The sequence below is a fragment of the Chinchilla lanigera genome, unplaced genomic scaffold, assembly GCF_000276665.1.
Source record: "Chinchilla lanigera isolate Chin_1 unplaced genomic scaffold, ChiLan1.0 scaffold00008, whole genome shotgun sequence".
NCBI lineage: Eukaryota > Metazoa > Chordata > Mammalia > Rodentia > Chinchillidae > Chinchilla > Chinchilla lanigera.
Window position 1 is genome coordinate 28,147,189 of NW_004955409.1, and position 17,840 is coordinate 28,165,028.

General features: G+C 34.8%; 1 protein-coding gene across 2 annotated transcripts in view; it reads right to left on the minus strand.

Moving 5' to 3' along the window:
• The window catches only part of Akap6 (A kinase (PRKA) anchor protein 6), a 449,068-nt gene that overhangs the window by 79,375 nt on the left and 351,853 nt on the right, over positions 1-17,840 (minus strand). For both annotated transcript variants that reach the window (XM_005376946.2, XM_013510378.1), the window contains exons 10-11: positions 10,918-11,064; positions 7,668-7,892 (exon numbers count right to left, since the gene is read on the minus strand). In XM_005376946.2, the coding sequence (XP_005377003.1) occupies positions 7,668-7,892; positions 10,918-11,064 (372 nt within the window). The remainder of the gene's footprint in view (positions 1-7,667; positions 7,893-10,917; positions 11,065-17,840) is intronic.

Genomic DNA, 17,840 nt, shown 5'->3' on the forward strand with positions numbered 1-17,840 from the left:
AAAAAAAAAGAAGAATTACACCAGAAGTTTATTGGTATATTTCTTTGTATTTTAAAAATGACTCAATGAAAAAAGTTCCTGTCGATATATAAACCAATAAAATATATTCATGCTATTTATGCTGCCATCCAGGCTGAAATTTGCAACTACATTCACTTTCTAATGATATTATAATGTTGGAAAGGAAATGGGTACAAATATCAAGTTGGTTACCATAGTGTCAAAGGCAATAACATTTTAACTTTGATTCAAATGATGCTTTCTGTCTTCTCAAAGCATCATTTTAAAGACTGAAACATCATTTTAAAGAGGTGAAAATGAATCCTGATATACAGAACAGCCTGAATCCTAAAAAAGTTTGTGTCAAACTGAAAGTGCTGTTTAGAGGAAGAAAATAACATTTATAATTGAATAAGTTAAATAAGTAAAAATAATTTGGTCATTGTTTCATTATCTTTTACTTTAGAAAACTGCACTGGAATTTTCTTTGGTTCTTTCTAGTACCCTCAGACAGTAACGTAAATAAGATTTATCTAAATCTATATTTGAATTTCAATGTTAACCCAGCCAACTTTTCTTACAGGTGAGTCCTGGATTGTATGAAATTACTGAAAATTATTTCCAGAAATGCATTAGGTGATACATTTTTAATGTGATGGGGAAAATCAGATAAAAGATTTTTGATGAACATACATAATTTTCTTTTGACTGACATTTATGGTTAATGCAATATGTTTTTAAAATTTTATCTAAGACCTATAGGAAGAATTAAATTGTCTGAGGTCTATTGATTTTGAAAGTGTTTTGCAAGCTTTGGTTAGAGCCAGATTAAATAATTGTACTTCTTCGTTTGCAGCTCTGCCACTAGCATCCCTGCAATATTTGTAATGGCTCCAGGTAGAGTAACAGGGAGGATACAGGCATCTTGTAATATCCATGGCTACTTTCCTCAAATATCATAACTTCCAAAATAGTCTTTCCTGCTTTTCAACCTAATCTTGAAAATGTGGGATTTAGAGCCACAGGAAGTAGGATTCCTTATTCAGCCCATATTCTGCCACTGTCATTTATAATGGACATGGAAAATTACTCCTAAATATATTATTCAGATTGGTCTTATTTTTCTTTCTAAAAATTAAGCGTTGAGATTTAAGGAAATGTTTTTCTGAAGCCTGAACCATATTTAGGTCTTTTATTTTTCTCTCTTTTTAAAAAAATAAAATTATATTAATGATATTTCATTTCACAGTAATTACTTTGCAGTGTTACACATTTCATAGTTAACTTATAAGCTTTTTAAAGTTTGCGCTCTATAAATTTGAATTTCTGAGATTTAAAACACTGATTTACTGATTTCCTTGAACTGATAGTCAAGTATTGAGAAATGGGGAAGAGCAATAGAGTAATTTAATTTAATTATTAATAATTTAATAATTATTAATAATTATTAATAATTTAATTATTTTTCTCTTTCCAGGAACAGATCTTTGACCTAAGGACTATTGAGTTCACAAAGTAGTGGCTGATTTTAGAACAACTTATAGTTCTGACTATTAGGTCTATCACTTATGACTGTAGGATCTTGAATAAGTTACTCCAATTATTCCCATCTCAGTTTTCTTTTCAGCAAGTATGAGATAAAAATACCATCCTCCTCAGGATGATGAAGAGGATTAAATAAGCAAACACAGGGAAAACATTTAAAAACTGTATTTCATACTTCATAAGCACTCAATAAGTTGTGGTTGTTACCATTATTAAAAGAGTATTTTATCCTCCTAATGCAATTCTACCACAGTCTCCATTTCTTAAAGAAGATGCAAATAGCAGCCATTTCCATACTTAAAGTACTTTTTATAATATAGACCAGGGTCAGGGAACTTATCCTGTGGGATCAAACCTAACCCACTGGCTGCTTTTGTAAATAGTTTTGAAAACTAATTTCATTGAGCACAGCTATACTTGTACAGTCATGTATTGTCTGTGTCTGCTTTTGCACTATGATGCAAAATAAGTAACTATAACAGCCATATAAGGTTTATAGCATTTCTTTGAAAGATCAGGGAATGACAGAGTAGGAGAGTATTGAAATTTTTACCCAAAGACCATTGCTTCTATCGTCTGTCCTGCTAGCTGTCATGTGGGATTCAAACAAGTCATACTTCCTTTTTACATCTCAAGTTCTACATTCATAAAGATAAACATACATAAGAAAGTGATTATAATTTTCAACTTAAATAATTATAGTATCTTCTAATGTAGCAACGTGCATAAAGTACTTGGCCAAATTTAAGTTATTAAGCAAATTTGGGACATTAATACCTGACAGGCTTACCAAATCTATTTCATTAATTCACCTTCTTGATGACAAAGTTTTGTAGTGGGACTAAATTCATCTTTCACTGGGTAGTTATAGGCCCAACCCAGTGATGTGGGTTTCTTTAGCTATTGATGGAGAATTTCTTCCCAGTGTAGAGACTTAAGGATAATGAATTTAGTTTGGGGATACAGGAACACATGATTAGGTAATGATATTATTTTCTTTCTGAAGGGTCATCATTAAAAAGCAGTGCTTTCTAGCCAATGGCAGTGAAGCTAATCACACACAGTTCTAAAGGGCCCTTTGCCAGCTGGCTTCATTAAGTCCTTGACATGTTCTCCCATATTTTGTTATCAGAGTGTGTTCACTCTGACAGTTTTGCTTTTCTGTCCCAAGGCTTTAAGTTTACACCTTCATGTTTCTCCTCTCTTGCTGGACTTTGACTCTTTATTAGACCGAATTTTCTCTTGTGTCTAATCCCACCTTCCACAATTGCTTTATGCTTTTTTTCTTTATTTTTTTCTGAAAACTTAAGTTCCTGTTCTCTTTCCTCATTCCAGATCAAGCTATGAGTACAAAAATGCTGGTGTGTCCACAATGTGATGGGCGTTCCTTTAATCTGTAACCCTCTTTTCTGTTCTTCTGGACATTGCACTGTAGTTCAGTTGTCATTACTCTGGGTGTCATATAAAGGCATTTGATTCTTTTAAAAGCCTGAGATTTTAGAGAATGGAGAACCCTATGGATAAAAGCCTGTCCTCTTCTGTGTGCCCAAGGACAGCAGGAGACATACAGGAAACCAAAGACAAGACAAAGTATAGCAGAGAGTGTCCCACAAGGAAAAGTTTTTAATAACTCTTGTATCTGAGTGATTTTATCAGCAAGAAAGGTAGAAGCTATCTGCTCTTTGGCTTTTAGGCATGGAAAAAGCTTTTTATTCTATAGATGCTTATTACCACTTATGATTTTTGGTAGGTTATAAACATGATATTACATTATTCCTATTGATTACAAGCATTTGGTTCCATTCTTCCCCTGAGTGTGGTAAGGTACAGAGTACTTGATGAATTATACATTAGTCACTCATAATAAATAGCCTGGAAATATTCTGGCTATTAAAGACATTTGTTCCACCAAACATGTATATAATTTTCTTTAATAACAACAAAATATTACTATGCTAGATTCCTATAACTTATTTGATCAAACTCCTGAAGATCAATTTTAAAAAGTAAATAAAGCTCAGTTAAAGGGCATTGTTTGAGTTTGGATATAAAATGTCCCCCAAAATTCACATGTGGAAGGCTTAGTCCCCAACGCAGCAATGCTTGGGGTATGGGGAGCGGGGGCTCTTCTGGAAGGCAATTGAATTATACAGGGTCTAATGTCATCGGTGGATCCGCCCATTGACTGCTTCACAATTTGATAGCATTGTTGACAGGTAATGGAAGCTTAGGAGGCTGGGCCTAGTTGAGGAAAGTGGGCTATAGATGCATGACTTTGGTGAGTCTATCTTATCCCTGACCCCTTTCTCTCTAGCTTTTCCCCCTCTTCTTCCTGCCTGCCATAAGATGAGCAGCTTTGCTTCACTACAACCTTTCATTACAACATTTCTGTCTTACCACAGACCTAAAAGTAATGGAGCCAGTGGACGGTAGACTGAAACATTTGAGGCAGTGAGCCCAAGTAAATCTTCTCTCCTTCGAGTCAATTTTCTCAGGATTTGGTTACAGCAATGGCAACATGCCAAACAAACTCATAAAGAAAGACCACCAGGGATCCATAATCTCAAAACTTGAAAAATTTGAAATATTTCAGTTGAAATGATGATACATGACAAAGAAATTTACACTGATAGAGTACAAAAATGCAAACTGAGAACATAAATACTCTCCTCCCTCATATCTTCAATAGGTAAAGCTACTTGCTATTTTGCTGAAGACAGTGACTGAAAAATTTGTCATAAAGAAATAATGAAATTTAGTTCTGTACTGCTATTCTTTTTAAATCAACTTGAGATGGAAGGATACATGATAAATATCAATTTTGCAGAGTAGTTTAAGAACAGAGTTAAGTCAGACAGCCCCAGACTTAAACTAATTCTATTATTCATTAAAGGTGACCTTGGACACACAATACTTAAGTTTCTTGTGCCTCTGTTTCACACAAACAAAAATCAAGACCCAGATAGCAACCCCACAATGTTTCTATCAGGATTAGATAAGATATATGCATATTGTATACTCAAAATGGATTATCACAGTTTTCAAAATGAGTAAATTATAACCATACCCAACAACATGAATGAATTTTGGCATTACAGTAGGAAATGAAAAAGAAGTCCTAAATGATAACTTATAGCATGAATATTGTCTTAATAAACCAAAAAACAACTAAACTTAAAAATATTCTTTCCTGTAGAAGGGAAGCAAGAAATAATGGCATGGGGTTTAGTTTCATAATAACCCTAGAAGAGGAAAGTGGTGAATGAATGGACCTAGAGACTCACACTGTTAGGTGTACATTATTGTTAAGGTTCTAGCTATTGTCAGGATTCCTTGTGGTTATATTATGTGGAAATACCTAATTAAAATGGGATACAAAAGCAGTCAGAGTCTTTCTTCCCTTTAGTTTTATAGCTCTGGCAATCAAACCCAGGGCCTTGGGCATGCTATGCAAGCACGCTGCAACTAAGCCATATCCTTAATTTAAAAGTAGTTAGTTTAATGAATAGTGACACTAAAAATAAAAATATCCCAAGCAAAAAAAGCTGTATCTTCAAAAAAGAGCAAAAATTGCATAACATTATCTATTGTACTTTTGAAATAAAAATTCTATGATTATTTTCAAGTATAAAGATGCACTTGGTAAATAATGAATTTGGTGTAGTGACTATTCCCTAGTGGCTATAAACTGGTAGTGAACTTTAGTAAAAAACTGCAATGCTAGGAATGCTCTAGTCCCTTCCCCTCTGTCCTCTCCAATTCTGTTCCCTCTCCTACTCCCTCTCCCAGTCTCTGATTCTCTTTGTTTCTTAAATCATTTTAACTTTGTTCCTGCGAGCTAGTTGATAATGATGCTGTCACTTTACAAGCCAAAATTTAAAGCTAATGTGCTCTGGAAGCAGCAACAAGTATGCTTCCACCTATAACAGCAAAGGTCAAAAAAAAAAAAAGCCTATATATAAAAGCTGTATACAGGTATGTAACTCAGGAGCATACTGCTTGCCTAACATGCATGAGGTCCTGCCCCTCTCCCAAATGTTATGTATAAGAAATAGAAGTAAGGGGCTGGGGATTTAGCTCAGCGGCAAAGCGCCTGCCTGGCAAGCGCAAGGTCGTGAGTTCGGTTCCCGGTACCGGAGAAAAAAAAAAAAAAAAAGAAATAGAAGTAGGTAGGTTGACATACAATTCTAATAACAAACTTGCTGCTGTGTTTAAGTATTATGCTACACCTTTGGGCTTATAATGTTAAGAGATTTCTATACCTTATGAATGTACCATGATAAAAGGTAGAAGTAATAATTTACATATGTGAACTCATAAATAAATTTCATTGGAAGCCCATTCTATGGAGGAAGAAACTGAGGTATCCAGAAATCATACAAGAAACATGACAAAGGGTCACAGAATTGGACCAAGTTTTGATATAATTCCAAAGCTGGGGCCATTATACTAGTTCACTCATGTTGCAATAAAAGTACAATGGAGAAAAATACACATTTTACAACATACATTCCTGTAATAATGAAGTACTTTAAGGTACTTTATAAGGTACATGCTAAATTCAAACAACACTGAAGCAAGTATCTGAAGACTGACTCCATCTCCCTGCAGTGGGGATTTGAGTAGGTGGGACAAGCAAAAATGAAATAACAAATCACTCGAATGTTAGATTTTGGAGTATGAAGCTCTTTGCCTTGACAAGGTATTTTTACTTACTTTCCAGTTTGGTCTTGTCAACTAAATGCTAAACAACATTTTTAACCAAAACAATTTATAGATATATAAAACATATAATTTATTGAAAGTATTGTGATCTTATTTTTGAGAGTGCTTCCTCTTGGGTTACATAAATTAGTAAGATGAGCTTGCCTATCCAGCAATCGAAATGTGACTAAATTCTCTGACAGATTGCTAACTGGAGTGAGATGAATAAAATCTTGTCCTAGAGAGCTTTGAAAAGAAATGATTGCTTGAGCTGGGCGTGGTGATGCATGCCTGTAATCCCTGCACTCAAGAGGCTGAGGCAGGAAGACCACTGAGAGTTCAAGGCCAGCCTGAACTGCATAGGGAATAGCAAGACTCTGTCTCAAAAAAACCAAAAAAAAAAAAAGAAAGAAAAAGAAAAAGAAAAGAAAAAGAAATGGTTGCTTGGTCCCAAGAAGCTCTTTCTTTCTTCGCTGCACTTTGTCTGCTCTTTAAGACCTTTCATTCTGGAAGATTTCTTGCATCTTCTACAGCCCCAAAGACTCAGGCTGATGCCAGCTAGATCCACATAATCTCTACCTCTATGGCAGAGTTCAAGCAGTATGGGCAGCCTGCGCAATAAGGGAAAACATTCAAATACTGTGCAACTTTTATTTTTTTATTTTTTGTCTTTTTGAGACAGGGTCTCGCTATGCAGTTCAGGCTGCCCTTGAACTCACTTTGTAGCCCAGGCTGGTTTCAAACTCGCAATGATCCTCCTGTCTCAGCCTCCTGAGTGTGAGTGCTGGGATCACAAGCATGGACCACTATGCCCGGCTTGTACTGCTTTTAAGTAGATATTGTGCAAAGAATAGAAATAACCCAGGAGGAATACTGTTCCAGGAACACAAACATGCAGATAGCCGTGCCAGTAAGGTGGGCACTAGTTACAATGGACTGTGCCTATCGTGTAGCAGCCTCTTTCACTTTATTCCTTCCTTCCAAGTGGACTCATACGTAGAAATTATGTTTCTTTTTATTAGTAATGGCCTTCAATTAAGCCATGCGATTTTATTATATCAATTTGTGGAAGTATTTTTAGCCATGTTATTTATAGAACAGTTAAAGTCTGTCCCTCAGAGTCTTCTCAGAGTCCTTGTCAATCTGCTTTTAATTTACCAAAGTCCTCCCTCACTGGACAGAACATAGAACCAACACAGACTTGCCCTACACCATATGTATTTGATATGCTTATGTTCATCTTCATTTACATATAGACATTACTATGAAAGAAATGTGAAGGGTATCTATAAATTCAAAGAAACATTTAAGTGCACCGTGATACATAGGTACATGGGTATAATACTTTATGTACTGATAAATATTTCATCTCTCCCATGAAGAAAGCTTTTTATCAACTTTGATTGTTTTTTTGTTACCTTAAAGTACTGCAGTTGTTTCTCAGCATTCATTGTTCCTTCCTTTTCTTGTCTCAGGCAGGAATTGAAGATGAAAAGCTCTGTGTCTCTTAGCCACCCCTTCAGTTCTTTGATCCTGACCTCCAGCTGCCTTACCAGACTTCCGCTTTCAGGAGAGAGCAGGTCTCGTGGACCAGATCCATTGTGCCCTGCCATTGTGTCTTGTATCTTCTCTCTTAGCGTTTTCTAATGCAGCAGATTAAAAAACAAAAAGCCAAAACAAAACAAACAGCAACAAAACAAAAACATAGATTACTTTAGGAAGCAAACATTATATCAAGAGTTACCTGGGAATGTCTAGCTGCACCTTCTACCTCACTTCTGACAGTTCAGGTCAGATTAACTCACTGTTCAATTTGAGATTCAAATGCTCAGGCAGTGCGTGTTGTTCTGACTGCCAGTAGATACTTAAGATAACTTCATTCACTTATACTTTCCTCTAACAGAAAAGGGATTTGGCCCAAAAGTTCACCATGGTCACAGATAAAAATTCATTTGAATTCTCATGATAAGAATTTGCAGTTAAAAGTTCTATACATAGACTGCTTAAGTAATAGAAATCTGAATTTAACCGGTGTACTAAAGAGGCCAAGAATAGACTGTACAGTGAATTAAATTCCTTTTGTTTTGTGAAGTACAACTACTTAAACCATATGACAAAGGGCTTAAAAAAATAAGTAGCCTCCTTGGAGCTGTTGCTGATTATTATTTGACTTGGAAACTATTCAATCCCACAGTTCTTTGCATTTTGTATTTTGGATGCAGCTTCCCCCCACTCACTATGCTAGAAGCCTACTTAGATTAACCACCATGGCGTGAAGATACCATCGAGCTGGTTTTCCTTTTCTTTCTTTCTTTCTTTCTTTCTTTCTTTCTTTCTTTCTTTCTGGTGGAAAGCACTCTCTTTGGAAAATCAATAGCATTTAATCTATTATGATAAATTAACCCCACAAAAATAAGCTTCAAAATGCAAGTAAAATTAAGTCAACAAACATTCGTCTGCTGTGTAATATTCTGTAAATAGTATCTTTAGGAGATCATAACAGAAAAATAGCCTTTTTGGCAACACCCTTGTATTTTCATGGTGCAAATATTGATAATTTGAAGACTCTCAGTGGAATCCAGATTTAGCTATTGTTTTTATGCTGTAACAAAAGTAGCAGCAGGAGGTGAAATCAATGCCCTTGGAGGGTAGGGTCACAAAAAAGAATTTATTGCCACTTTTTTGTTCGGGAACAGTTTGCAATCATAAATTCTTCATAAACAGAATACTTCAGAGAATGGTCCGTCTTCATAAATATACGACAGAGGACATCAATTTCATTTAATTCACAATTTGTGTCAGCACAGCAGATGCCAATGCCTGCCTTGATAGGGTTGTTTAATATGCAATTGAGACAGAGTAATATTCAGCACAGGGGACAAAATTTCACAGATTAAACTGTACGCACCACTGACATTTCATTCTAATGTATTTCCATTCCACACTGTTCACCTTAGATGAAAGTAATATTAAAAACCATATCCCTCTATTTTACTATTGTTGGAAGTTAAATTCTTGTCTTTAATTTTTTTCATGCCAATTAAAATGTAATCATGCCAATTAAAACAGTATGCCTGGTGGTGTTAGCATGGCACAGGTTTTGCTAATATCCTCCCTGTACCCTATTCTCTCCCTAAATCATTACAAAACTGCATATTGTACCTGAATGTTACTTTTGTCAAAACGGCAACTATTTTTGAGGTCACTGGTTCATAAAGAATTGTTAAATATTGTTTCATTAATACAATGTTGATTTAAAATTTTTGTTGAGGCCGTAATATACATAATGTACTTCAAGTACTTTTCTAAAAAATATCATTATCAAATTAACAGAAGATATATTAAAATGCAATATAAACAGACTGTATTTTATCTATCAAGCACACAGAGTTGCCATTTTACTGAGTAAACAACCTTTCAAAGTGTCACACGCCAACCACATTTTCCTGTCTGAGCTCAGTAAACTTGGTAGAATTCAGTAAGTTCTGGTATAAATCCACATCTTATATATAAAGTGAAATACACTAATTATTATTAAAAGACATTGTACATACAATTAGAGTAAGAACTTTTAACATTTTAAGTTACTTTGTACAAGTGCAGAGTGAAAAAAATTTAGATGAGAACTAAAGACTTAAACTTGCAGTTTTTTAATCACCTAGATTAAGCATGGCATAAACTGAACACTGGCATTTCTCCAACTCATCAAGATACATGGAGAGCTTCTAATTCAAAATGTTTTTGGAGTATTATTTCTTTTAAAAATTTTTTAAAGAGGCAGAAAACTGGAAAGCATGAAAAATTATACTCCATAACTGACACCACCCATACTTAGCTGTTAGAATTAATCATTTTGGTAATTGACAAACTTAGCTTACCCTTGATTTGAAGTGAAGGCAATTTAGGAGAGAAGCTGTAGAGAAAATACAGGTTAACTTCTCTCTCTGTGCTGTCTTCCAACAAAAGGACAGGAGTGTCTCCTGCACAGCAGCATCCTGGTGTCTGGGTAACAGAATCTCTATATTGCCTTTTTGCCAGATTCTTGCATCTCAGTGTTTGGCTGCGACCCAGCCCATCATTGCGTGAAATGAATTACACGAAACTTTTTTTTTTTCTTTTGTTAAAAGTGAGTTGGAAATTGAGGCACAAAACAGAAGGTGATTTAATTCTGCAATTCAGGGTTGGGTCAAATTTGCAGCTTTGTTTTGGTGGCTTTATTGTGACTTGAAAGCTGTAGTGACAACACCACTTTTCTTCTTAAGGGTACAGTAAATAGTTAAACAGTGGATGTCTCTAACATGTACCTTCAGAATAAATTCTATTAACATTCATTCAAGCATGACAGTCAGTGTATATCAGATATACTGTATTATAGTTGACTTGGTGCATACCCATAATACATGGCATATTTTACTTACTTTTTTATGTATTAAAGAACCAAAATTATTAAAATCTGAGAGGAGACAAGCTCAGAATTAAAAAAAAAATCAACAGAAGAGAAAAAGCAGTGCTTTCCCCATAATAACATGAATAGCTTGTTTGAAATGTGGGTAGTGAATTGAAAGAGAGAGATATTTGTGCCTCAAATTAGAAATCAGACAGATAGAGTACTTCACTACACAAAAAAATGTACACATAACCTACAAACAGTAATAAAAATGCAAATACCCCAAGCAGTTCCCATTTTTCATTAATTGAATCCACTTTTTCAAGGAGATCATTTGGTAGTAAAACGCCACCTTTCTTCAAAGCTTCAACCTTACTAAGCAGCTCTGTCTTTTTCAGGTGTCTGATGGACATTTCCACGCTGTATCGCTAAAATGAAAACAGAGAAAGAGATATTATTAGAGAGAGATGTTCTTAGAAAAGCTTTGAGCAGACTTTGTAATGCTTGTGAGTGTAAAAGTTATTTTTCCAGTAAAATGTATGGAGAAGCTAATCCTAAGTTCCTGCATGGTTGACAAATATTGCTGGAAACAGTTTAAAAATGTATATTACATCTGGATGTGGTAGCACACACCTATTATCTCAGCTATTAGAGAGACTGAGGCAGGAGGATTGAAAGTTCAAGGCTAGCCTTAAAATAAAATTTAAAAGCAAGGGTTAAGGATATAGATCAATGCTTTATGAGTTCACAACCCCAGTACTAGAAGGAAGAAATCTATGGGAAAGTATGTACTAAACAAATTTTAAGTTATTGTATTGAACTGACAATGATTCATGTCTTTTAAAACTAAGTTTATATACACATTTAATACTCATTAAAGTATTATAAATAGGAAAATTCTTGGTATAGAAGGATTTAATATTACAGTTAATTTTGGTTGACATTTGGCTCTACAGAGCTGCCCACTCTTCTTGCTGTCCAAAAAGGATTGGTCTCAGAGTGTTCAAATAAAAGTATCCATAAGGATTATGTGATTTATTTATTATCCTGTAAATTTCCTGGATTAGAGAAGGTGTACATTCAAAGAGGAGAAAAGAAAACTAGTGTTTTGAGAATGGTGACAAACTTATATTCCTTGTTAATGACTGTAAATTTTCCCCAAATTTTACTACTGATTATAGAAGTTGTATTTGATATGATAGTTACTATGGTGATTCTCTTCAGATAACTTCATAGAAAGCCTTAAGAACATCTAATATAACTTTTGCTATATTTTTAATGTGTATGTAAAAACACCTGTGAGTAGCAAAATTATATTGTTTAAAATATTAAACAGAGTACATTTTCAAAATATATTGGCGACTCCAAAATTTATTGATTGGAGCAACAAAGATCATCACTGCGTTCCATGCTAGCATTGTTCCTTTGTCCTAAATGAGCCAGGTTGCCCTAAAGTAAGCACCCTTATCAGCTTTAATAAGAACAGCTTTTGAGGGGCTGGGGATTTAGCTCAGAGGCAAAGCGCCTGCATGGCAAGTGCAAGGTCGTGAGTTCGGTTCCCGGTACCAGAGAAAAACCAAAAAGAAAACAGAACAGCTTTTGTCTGGGAAAAGAGGTGCTAATCAGCAAATTTAAAATATGCCCAAGCACTTGAGTAATTTTATTCACCTTGAAAACATGATATTGTATAAAATCCCAAACTAAAACACAGTTAGAAGAAACTTCAAGAAAAAGAAGGTATGAAATCACTGTTTCAGTTAATAGATCTGCAGTGTTTGTGTGCATGTTTGCATACTTTTACTTTCATATTTTAAGCTTTCATTTACACTAAACATGCACATCATTTGTATTATGTAAACTTACCCAAATGTTAGTCATTTGTGGATCACAGAACAAAATCTTTTAAATGAGGTGATTTAGGCATTTCATATTATTAATGAATGTTGATCAGGGTGTCACAGTATCCAAAATTACATGAATATGCATAGTGAAGAAAATCAAGGGTTGTTTTAGAGTGCTTTCAGAATTTGGCCTGTGAAAACTGTTTGCATTTTCTAACAGCAGGCAATTACCAAGAACACATTACTTCAACACAGAACATGCACGTCCACTTGAGTTTTCTGGACTCAATACTCCACAAGTAGTCTAGAAAACTTCATAATTGTTTTGTACATGTCAGACTGACGACTAGAAGAGAGTTCAATCTTCTTTATATAATCAGATTCCCACATAAGATTTACATAATTAATTTATCAAGACTTAGCCATAATGTTGAGGAAATAGGTATTTCAGGCTGGCAGAAGACTCCTATTCAAATCTTTTACTTATGCCACATGTCGTTAATCTACAGAGGGAGCCCTCGGGCTATGGTACCTGAATGGTTTCTACCAGTTATCACTTTTACTTGTGATAGACTTATCTTCTCTCTTTACCCCAACTTTTTAACAGATCCTACATGGCAGATTGGTCAAGAAAAAGAGCAGTTTAGATGTATCCCTTAAAAATGATAGTCTTGTAACAACAAAAATACATAAAGTAATTAATTTAATTTTAGACATAATATAATTTTCTCTGTGAAATGTGGTTTGCCATTACAGCAATAACCACTAAAATGGTTATTACATTTTTTAAAAAAAGCTTGTCTTCATGTATGCTGTCTTTGTTACCACGTAGCCTACTGTATAAACAGGCTGCTGAGAGATGTGATTGACTGACAGTGTTCCTCAACCTATAAAAGCTAAGAGTTAATTGTTAGATGTATTGGTATGTGAACAAAAAGTACTAGAATGTCATGTAATTTAAGCTGAAAGTATTAATTTTAATTTTTGAAGCACTCTGAAGGTTGAATATGATATAACTTAGGGCCTCAGGCTATTTATGTAATGCCAGGAAGATTTTATTTTCATCGATGCTGGTATGTTTCTGCTCTTCTCTTACACCTCTTTTTGAAGCATTACATGGGGAGAATCAACTGCTAGCAGCTGTATCTGTTCTGTCATCCCATCAAGCAGGGCTGCTTTATCTTTGGTGAGAAGATAATTTAATTTTCATATTCATTCCACCCGCACCAATAAGTGAGCACAGGCTACCTCATTGTGTCCCATAGTCTGAGGATATTATGATATAGACTACTCTTCAATAGCCAAAAATGAGATTAGCAAAGTTAAAGTCAGATGGCTTTTCTTGAGTGCTAAGTTAAATAAGCATCCAGTATTTAATTTCCCCCACAGCACCTGCTGTGGGCCTCTCTGTCTAGTCAAAAATAAAATATACTCTATTGAAAGGGCATATTTACATTATTAAGTGTATTTGCTTGGCCAATTCAATTTTGACTAATGAATCCTCTTAATAGATTTGTAAATGATCTACATTAGAGAAACAGGCCACTCTATCCTGAACGATACTCCTGTGTTTATAACTATAAAGAAAACTTCTTCTAAAAAATTAAAAACAAGCACAAATAGTAGCTTTCTATTTCAACTAAGAGCTAAGGAAGCTTTTGAAAATTCTTACTGAGAGTTTGTTTTTTAACAACACACATACTAGAGTTGAATTACAAAACAAAGCCAGGATTTCTAAAATTAATATACTTATAAATGCATGCAGACTTGATTGAGATAACTTTTTTGACAGTTATGCTAAAAGTTTTTTCCCCCCCAAAACCTTTTTTTTTTTTTTTTTTTTTTTTTTTTGTTAAAAATCACACCGAAAATTCTGCCCAAATGGAGACTGGAACAATGCCTTGAAACAGTGTTAATTGTCACCATGGAAACCAGAAGAATAAGCCATTTTGAAACTGGTATAGAAGGCACACATTGAGCAACTCAAGCATTTTTCTGCCTCCCTCAATGTTAAAGAACAAGATGCCTTGTCACTGTGAGGTCAGAGAAAGAAAGCATCATGAAAGGGTTGTAGATGCTCACTGTCTAGTAAATAAAAAAATAAAAAAATAAACTACATACAGCTAATGCTATAAGACTCTATCCAGTAAATCTTTTTGAAATAGAAAGATCATCAAAAGGTGGCCAGGATTGGGGGATGGCTTCTACCTAAGCAAAACTTCAGGGCTATATTATGTGAACCTTGCCCCCAAAGCTCCCTGGGAATTCTGCTGTTGTAATAAAACTTCAGAAGAGGAAAGAAAAAAGGCAGCATGATGGAATTCAAAATAATGCTCTAAAAGCACACAGAGAGATTAAGACATCCATTGTAAGACTTTTGTATGGTGCTTCGGTTGGTTATGCTGAAAAGAGACCAGACATTGCTGAAACGGAGAGTGAAGCTTTGGCTACAAGAAACACAAGAATTAAGCCAAATAATTTGCTCGATAATTAGAATAAGGCTATCAAATTCTGTGCTATCAATGTTTGAGTATTTATACCATACTTTTAACTGGGCTTCATGGGATTTTACATGAGGAAGAGTTAAAACATGGAAATTATCTAGTTGTAAGAGTGACAAGTTTGACGATCTTCCCTGCACAAATTAGTATCTCAAACACCTGTGTATTTGGCGTGATTACCTTTCCCATACACACACGATAGGCGGATAGAGAGAAGATGCACCAAAAAATTAAAATATATCTTAATCTACCAACAAGAAAGTGTATATGAGTACATGCAAACACAAACCACTGGCAAAATTACGCGTGCAAATATGCATTTTGCACAAAAATGCACGAACGTGTCTATGACTCTCACATTGTGTTCTCTGGCTAGTGTCTGCCCTCCTCGCTGGTGGCTTCATGGTGGCCCCTCAGCAAGTCCATGCCTAATGCCATTCAGTGATGAACAAAGAGTCTTTTCATATGAAAGTCCAGGGTCCACAGCTCAGCTGTAGTCTTAGAGGCAGTGCTGCCTTTGCAGCCGCTCTTGTCCTGCTCACTTTTTCAGAAGACTGGTGTCCCCCATCTCACAAAGCATGTGATGCTTCACAAGACGTCAGTATCACCAGCACTTGGGGAAAGATGTTTAAGACTGAAGAAAATTTTGAGTTCAAGCCCAAGGCAAATAACAGTCGTCATTTTTTGCAAACTCCTTGTATTTTGCCATTAGAATTTATGGTGAATAATTGCATGAATGAATTATAAAGACTCCTACAATTGTCCTTGTAAATTAATAATAGGCTTTCTTGATTGGGATAAATTTGCTGCTGAGCCTTTGGAAAAATTAAAAAGTGCAGTGTCATTTAGAATTGCCAGAACTCGCACAGCAAATTACATCTGAGGTTAAGAATTAAGTTTTCCCCTCTCTTCAAGCTTATTCCATTTGCATGATCTGGAAATCACATTACATTGGCCATGTATTGTTAATTGGACATAGATTGCATTATCTTTAATATAAATCAAACTACAAATATTAAAATGAATTGCAAATTCCCTAATAGAAGATCATAAAACAATCTTTTTAAAAGTATCTCCCATTAATAATTTAATTCCAATTATATCACTCAGGAAACTTAAGTAGAAGAACTAGCAACTTATTTCTCCAATCATTTCTTTATAAAAAAATCTAAGTGTTTTAAAATAAACATAGCTAGAGCAGGATTGATTGTCATAGAATAAAAATAAACCACCTATCACTGAAAATGTTTATTTTTAATTTTATGCAAAGTACTGCATAAGAACACCCACTCAGCCTGTCGCCTCCTTTCCCAACCCATGTCAAGGGTAATAAAAATGACTCCTACGAAAGGGTCACTACGTTTAAAAAATATTGCAATTATATCCTATAAAATTACAAAATAGATCATTACTATTTTATTTGTTTAGAAAAGGTTCTCTGGCCCCTTAGATATTTCTGTAAATTTGATATCTTTCTGAAGCTTCTGCAAAACCTTTAATGAGTTTATATTAAATATTTAATACTGTTTAGGGCATAACCACTACTACCAAAAACAGTTATATTCCCAGCAGTCCCACTGTTTCAGGCAGAGGACTTGATTGATCCTCCTAGCCTGAATTGAGTAGAATGAAAAGAAGCAGTTGGAAAATAGCTGCAATCATTTAATGCAGATGACCTCTGACAGCCTCGCAGCTCTTCTATCTGAACAGAAATTTGCATGGGGTCTCTGTGCAGAGGAACAATGTAACCTAAATGGTAGACAATCTTTATTCTAATGAAGTGGGTGTCAAGGTCAATGTAAAACTGCAATGATAAATGGTGCACCACTAGGCAAGAGAAGTTGCATAGGCATTGTAGTGCTTTCACATTAATTGAAGACTGAAATGCACTGCGTGAAAAGCACAAGCCTCTCTTTTCACCATAATGTGTTAATGCGCCAGTGCCAAAATGATTTCTTCAAGATGTTTGCCTGTTGACATATATCTTATTGCAAAAATAACACAAATATGGAAATGTGGCCAAAGTGGACATTTTTGGAATTTAGCATTTTCCTAGAGTAGAATTATAAAAATTAAATTAAATGTCCCCAAACAATGCCCTGACACCTAATGTAATTCCTTTGATCCCTTTTCTTTTCTTTTTCTATTTAGACCTGTCTTTAATTAGTTTCAACCAAGCAACCTTTTATAGAACCTTCATTGGGTACTTTCATGCTGAGCTAACTGTAAAAGAGGACTAGAAAGGGAGAATCATTTAAGTTTTGTTTTTCTCTTTCAGACTGTTCTCAGCTTAGTCTGTAGTTAAAAATCTTCAGGTGTTGTTTGTCCTAAATAAAAATGTAATGAAAAGCCTTTGGTTTATGAAAGGAAATAACTATTTTCTACCAGGGGAGCTAGAAAATGATAATCTTGTCACCTGACATTGCCAAAAAGGCTGTACAGCCACAATTACACCATTTCTTGATTTGATCTAGCAATTTGAGAGCAGTCACTATTTTTCAGGCCATAAAGAAAAGGACAGTAGGCTACCTTTTAAAACTCCTGATCTACTTCAGCATGTGAAAAGGGACACTATTTGCTCATACACTCACTCATTAGCAACCAAGCACGTTAACTTCATCAATTAAACAGGAAATGGAGTAGCACCATTAGTTTCACAATTTGCTAAAATACTGATAAGAGCATATTACCATTTGAGAAACATTTGCAGGCTCAATTCATAACAGGTTATAAACTGGATGTATTTTATAGTTGACTTTTTTTTCTGATTCTGGTAAACTCTGTGATATTTCACCAATAAGCTTCCTCATACAAATAGATTTTAATAATGCAATTATAGTTTTACTGTCAAGAATGCTCTGG